We start from the raw sequence: 6,196 nt of genomic DNA, 5'->3' as shown, positions 1-6,196 counted from the left end.
ATAGCAATAAAACTAAACGATCAACATGCTAAGCTAACGGATGGGTCTTGTCCATCACATCATTCTCCTAATGATGTGATCCTGTTCATCAAATGACAACACATGTCTATGGTTAGGAAACTTAACCATCTTTGATTAACGAGCTAGTCTAGTAGAGGCTTACTAGGTACACTGTGTTTTGTCTATGTATCCACACATGTATCAAGTTTCTGGTTAATACAATTCTAGCATGAATAATAAATATTTATTATGATATAAGTAAATGTAAATAACAACTTTATTATTGCCTCTAGGGCATATTTCCTTCACTATAGGTGTATTGGAGCAACCTAGGACCAAGCACGATGAAAGGACCAAGGATGGGTTCAATACGGAGTCAGCTAGGGGTCAGACTTAGCCATTTCGAAGGTCAAAAAAAGTCATTTCTCGAAAATTCTCCAAATTAAGATCTAGGACCATAAATGGATTGGTGTCGTTCATACGAATCAATGAGCCCAAGAACGTCAAATTCCGAGTTCGTATGAAGAAATGACGACCGTTTTACCGGAGGAGGTCAGATCAAAAGAAGATGTTCCAAATGACCGCGTGCGGTCGTTTCAGCGGTCGTTTAACATGCAGATAGCTCCAAAAATTGCCCTTCCAGATGGGATTCTTCATCGATTTTGTCCCCAATAATTCCCACGGGATCCTTGGCTCGTAATGAAGGGATTGAGAAAGATAAATCTCCTCTTGAGCCCTTGGATGACCACATCAACGAAGGAGATACCCGGGGGCCTTCATATAATCACCATCAACCCTAGCCACCACCTTCTCATCATTCATTCATCCACGCAGTTGTCATCCATCTCCATTGTTACTCCAAGACCACCTCCATAGAGAAGAGAAGGGCCAAGCCAAGAGGAAGAAGGGGTGCCTCCACCATGCGCACCTGCCTTCGAGCCATTCCGCTCTTCACCGTCGGCGTCCTATCATCACCATCGGCACCGGCATGCTCCTCTCCTCCACCTGATTCATGCTGGCTTGTAACCTACCTTCTCCCTCTATGATGTTTGAGTAGTTGTGTTAGTTCTCGAGGATTTGGATGAACCCTTGAATGATTATTACTTTGTTGAATAAGAGATCCAATATTCTCTTTATATGTATTGCGTTGATTGCCTCATGGTGTTGTGAAGGGCGCCCACACAGCATTAGCCACTTATGGACTTGAGGTGGTTTATACTGGTGAGAAGGGTAGTTGTGGAGGGTAGGTAGTGAGAGGACCTATTCTCGCTTCGTCCATGATCATTGCGATAGGGATTAGTGGAGAATGCTAGAACTTAAGGCCATGACCATGGGGAGTTTGTCGTGGGAATGAGTCTGACAGTAAGAGTAGGGGTACGTAGGAGGAGGCGGGATCCTAGCTACGACGAGATTGTACACACGAGTTTACGAGTTCAGGCCCCTCTCGGAGGAGGTAATAGCCCTACGTCTCGGTGCCGCGGAGACTGGTCAACTGGATATGTGTGAAAGTTACAGGGGGTGCGAACCCTTGTGCCAAAGGAGGGGGTGGCTTATATAGAGTGCGCCAAGTCCCTCGAGCCCTCGGTTACACAAGGTTCAATGTGAGTTAATATAGTGGCGTTACTAGTAACGCCTGCTATGGAGCGAACTCCTGGTTGTTGCCATCCTGGGGTGACTGTAGGCCTTCTATGCTCCGAGTGGTTGGTTGTTCGTACGGTCGAGTGTTGTTTATCTGGTCGAGTGGAATTGGGATATCCGAGTGAAATCTTCCGTCGAGTGGTTTACACTTCAGGGGTGATTTCAGTCGGTATCTTGTGTTGCACTTTGCATGTCTTTGACTTCAGGGTAGTGTCCTTGGGTAGGGTGTCTAGGTCAGGCCTAAGACTCTACCCTAGGTACGTATCATCGTCAGAGTTCACTCCCCTTAATCATCTTTTGATAACTGGAGTGGGGAAGCATGGTGGTGGCATGAGTGCATGCAGTAACCTTAGTGGGGATGCATACTTTAATGGCTCCACCCACACGAGATCATATACAAGTGGCTTAGTGATAACACGAATCAGTCGCCACCCAAGCTCGTGATGATTTGACGTGATGTCGTCTGGAGCTCCCTATACTTGGTCATTAGGCTTGTAGCAAAGGCATCAAACTGCCCACGATTCTAGGCGAGGTGGTAGGAGTGTGTGCAGTTTGATCGCGACATGAAAATGTGCATTTATATGAGTGATCATACAATTGATTCAACTGTATAAAATATGTGATCTTATTCAAGAGGCTTGTTGATTCACGAAGAATGATACTTCCTCAAGTCATTTCAGACAGCTCAAAATGGGTTGTTTTTGTACATTGTTTGAAATGTTTTCAAGGTATTATAAAAGTGAAAAGAGGGAGTATTTCAAATTATTTGCATGAGTCGTTTATTAGGTGCTTTCAAGAAAGTTATCCTAAATTTGGTTAGAATTTGTTATGTTCGATCGATGCAATGGTACTCAAACGTGGGAGCGGCAGTGCCCAACGGAAAATAACAAAACCAGAGGGTGGTTCACGCTAAACTTCCGCTGGAAAAGACAACGGCGAGCACGACCGCTGCACAACGGGCGAGTAGCATCGCAATCACCAAAATGCAGGCGCTCCTACTCCCATCGCGGCTGCCGCCGCCGCTGCTCCGGCAGCGAGGGCTTCCCGCTGTTGCGTCGCTCGCCAGCCATCCCCTCAACGGAGCTACCCTCCCTACTGGGCGCCTCTGCTTCGGGGGCGGCGAAGCCGCTCCACGGCGCCTCACTGTGGCGGCGGCGGCGTCCTCGTCTTCGTCGGGCCCTCTCTACCCGCCGCCTCCCCCCACCGAGCAGACAATTGAGCGCGCCAAGCTCGAGCAGGTGCTTCCCTAATTTTATCCCCTTTGATTGATCCATCGACGTCCGGTCCCTTGACCCACGCGTGAAGTAGGGTTCTTATCCTGCTTTCTTGAGAAAGGTTATGTTTGGAAATCTGTATGGGAATTTTAGGTTTATGTATTTTAGAGTGACACATGAAGTATTTACTGTTGGGTTATGTGATGGTTGCTTGTCTTAGGATAATGCACTCGGGCATGATGATGTTTAGGGTTTAGGAAATTAAGTGATTTGTATCTGATATATCTCAAGTACAGGGAAATTGCTGAAATGTCAGCATAATTGGACGCTAAAGATATCATAGATAGATATTTCAGGTCTGAATCTTGTTGATAGAACCTCTCCTCACTGAGCATTTCATGGTGTGCCTGCTGGTTTCGTTTTGATGTGATAGTTGAGAGGATTGTGTGTTGGTGATTTTGCTAGTGCGCTTATAACTGTTTAATGACAGGTATCGTTACCTTATCAGGTTTGGATCTTACCAATAAAACCACTGTCCTCATTAGGCATTTCATGGTATTTTGGCTTTGTTTTGCTGTGATAGTTGATGGTTCAAAATTGTATGTTCGTGATTTTGCTAGTGCCCATATGTCACATCTGTTGCATGTAGATTGAAAAATGATAGTGAAATATTGGGTTAATAAATACAGCGCTCCCCAGTCATGACCTATTGATCCTTAGGATTTCATATCTTCTGGTTAAACTCTCTTACCTAGAAAAAGTGACACGGCATGTTTTAATTGCGATGTCATTTCTTCCAACTTTCCTAGCTCCTACGTTTAGTGAACAATCTGCCATCCTGATACCTGAAGCCACATTGTGACAATGTTCTTCTTTTCCCAGCTGTATGTGTTGTATTAGGCTGGTTAACCTGCGTGATGCTGGTAGCTTTGAATTAGGCTGTTTATTCACATAGCTAAAGTTATATTGCATGTATATTGATTATCTTTAAGTACTACTCTAAGCCATGTACCATGACTGAAGCATATATCTTCATTCCTTTTCAATGACTGAATGGACAGGTTATCAAGAGGCTAGAGAAAACAGCTAGGTATTTCAAGAATTTGGGTACCCTAGGGTTCTGGTCCCAGTTGGTGTGCACGTTTGTTTCTGCTGGAATTTTGTCATTCTCCACAGTTGTTACCGGGAAGGTTACATCACCCTTTACATTCTACACAACTGCTGCTGGCGTTGCTGCAGCTTTTATTTCAGTCTTCTGGTCATTTGGCTACATCCGTCTTTCTGAAAGACTTCGGAAAACAGCAAGCGCACCCGCAAAGGTACTCTCTTTCTTGACCACCCATTTCACATTGTTACCAGCAAAAGGAACGAGTTTTTTTTTCATATCAGAGAACCATAACCTTCTCCACTGCTTGTGGCTCATCTTGTGTACTTATCTATCTTGTGTACCATCTGAGAGTTGGACTAATTTTTTACGCATTTGAATGGTAGTGCAAAGATAACTCATATCTGCTTATTTTTGTTTTATGCATGAGAAGATATACTTCAGATATGGTTTTCTTTCAGATTCGAATATTAAACTGTGGACTGATTTCCAGGCTCCTCCACGGGCTGATGTGATTAAAAGTCTGAAAAATGGCATTGTGCTCAATATTCTTGGGATGGGCGCAGCTGTTCTCGGTATGCAGGCACTTGTTGGTGCTTTGGTAGCAAAAGCCCTTACTACCTCCGCAGTCCCCTATTATCAGGCAACTTCCGCCGGCCAAAGTCCTGTTTTGGCTCTAGATGTATTCCTGGTTCAGGTATTTGATTGCTTATTTATTACGTTCGTATTTCTGAATTCTGAAAGTGTGTTCTTCTATATGTAATACTCCCTCAGTCCCATAATGTAAGACGTTTTTGCAAGCTAACGTAGCTTGTAAAAATGTCCTATATTGTGGGACGGGGGGAGTATGAATTTTGATGCCACACATTACTCTACAATCAAGATCATAAACTGTTGTGCTTCATGTAAAAACAGCAAGACCCATAAGCCTGATTGTAATTGCAAGTTTTGATAAGCCAATGTATAGCGAGGGACATGACTTTGTACATTATCATCTGCTTTGGGTCATTTGTCTAGGACCAAATCTGTACTGTAATAGTTCTGGCCTGTCTGTGGTACTTATATAGTTTTTCAGATTGTGCTACTTATATAGTTATAGTTATACTTTCATAGCACACAACCTGAATACATACCTTCAGATCCTCCAAACTTTGCCTTTAAAATCGTGTAAATAACCAACACAGTGAACATTCAGTAACAAGTTTTGTGGATTCCAAACTTAGGCTGTGTTTGGCGTTGCGGTGGATTCACATAGTCCCGTTCACCCCACCCAATTTTCCCTGTTTTAGTGTTTGTTTGACCTGCTGTTGCGCGCTTTTGTGTCAAACTGTTCACAGCAGTTTTTAAAATAAGCACAACACAACACAGTTCATCAACTGCAAAATGAGCCTTAACTAGTACAGTACTAGCCAATATTTTTTTGTTTCTGTCCGAATATTTAGGAAAAATGCTTACGTGTTGGTTTCGAAATTTCTAATTGCGAAGTAAGAAACTGTGAGTTGAAACCAGAGTTACTGAAGTTCAATTGCTTAAGCTGGAAGTTTAATTTCTTGAAGGCTTCATGACTCATAACTCGTCAGTGCCAGTGACCATTCACGAGAAGTAATCTAACAGCCTTTTAATCCTCACTGTGCGCAGGCCTCAGCAAACACCATACTGTCGCATTTCCTAGGTGTGGCGACTTCCCTGGAGCTGCTCCGTTCCGTGTCAATCGCCCCGACCGAGCCTGCTGCGACATGAGCCAGGAGCCCAAGAGCTGCTGGATTCCTTTACTTTGCACTTGTTTTCCTTTCTCCCTGACTGCCTAGGAATAGCATCTCGTGTGCGCCGGTATTATGTCTTGACATTTCGGCTTAAATGAGCAGGTTCCGTGTGGCCTCCTTAATCCTGTCTTCTTATCGGAGCGTGTGAGCAGCAGCTCTTCGTCTCGTTTTTTTTGGGGGAGGTGAATTCATCTCGTTGGTGGTGGGACTGTTGGTACGCAACGAGAGCACCACGCTGTGGGGGCCAGAGGCGATGCACCACGGTCGCCACTACTCCCGTCCGTGCAACACCAGTGGCAGTCGCACGGCCGTTTACGCTCACGTGGTGACCGAGCCAACAGTTGAGAGGGTGCTTGATACAAGGGACTATTTTTAGTCTGACTAAAAATAGTCTCTTTTAGAGGCTAAAGTTCCAAGCACCTCTGACTAAAGAGAGGCTAGGACTAGTCTTGAGGCTAAAATCTTTTAGTCATGGG

General features: G+C 44.4%; 1 protein-coding gene across 1 annotated transcript; it reads left to right on the top strand.

Annotated features, from left to right (window-relative positions):
• Positions 1-2,558: 2,558 nt before the first annotated feature.
• LOC123127222 (protein TIC 21, chloroplastic) lies at positions 2,559-5,845 on the top strand. The gene is made up of 4 exons (XM_044546806.1): positions 2,559-2,876; positions 3,914-4,171; positions 4,451-4,654; positions 5,596-5,845. The coding sequence occupies exons 1-4, from the start codon at positions 2,622-2,624 to the stop codon at positions 5,695-5,697; spliced, it is 819 nt and encodes a 272-aa protein (XP_044402741.1). The 5' UTR covers positions 2,559-2,621; the 3' UTR covers positions 5,698-5,845.
• Positions 5,846-6,196: the final 351 nt, after the last annotated feature.

This window comes from Triticum aestivum, chromosome 6A, assembly GCF_018294505.1.
Source record: "Triticum aestivum cultivar Chinese Spring chromosome 6A, IWGSC CS RefSeq v2.1, whole genome shotgun sequence".
In the NCBI taxonomy this organism is placed as follows: domain Eukaryota; kingdom Viridiplantae; phylum Streptophyta; class Magnoliopsida; order Poales; family Poaceae; genus Triticum; species Triticum aestivum.
The sequence above is the reverse complement of the archived record's forward strand: the minus strand, read 5'-3'. Positions and strand labels throughout refer to the sequence as shown.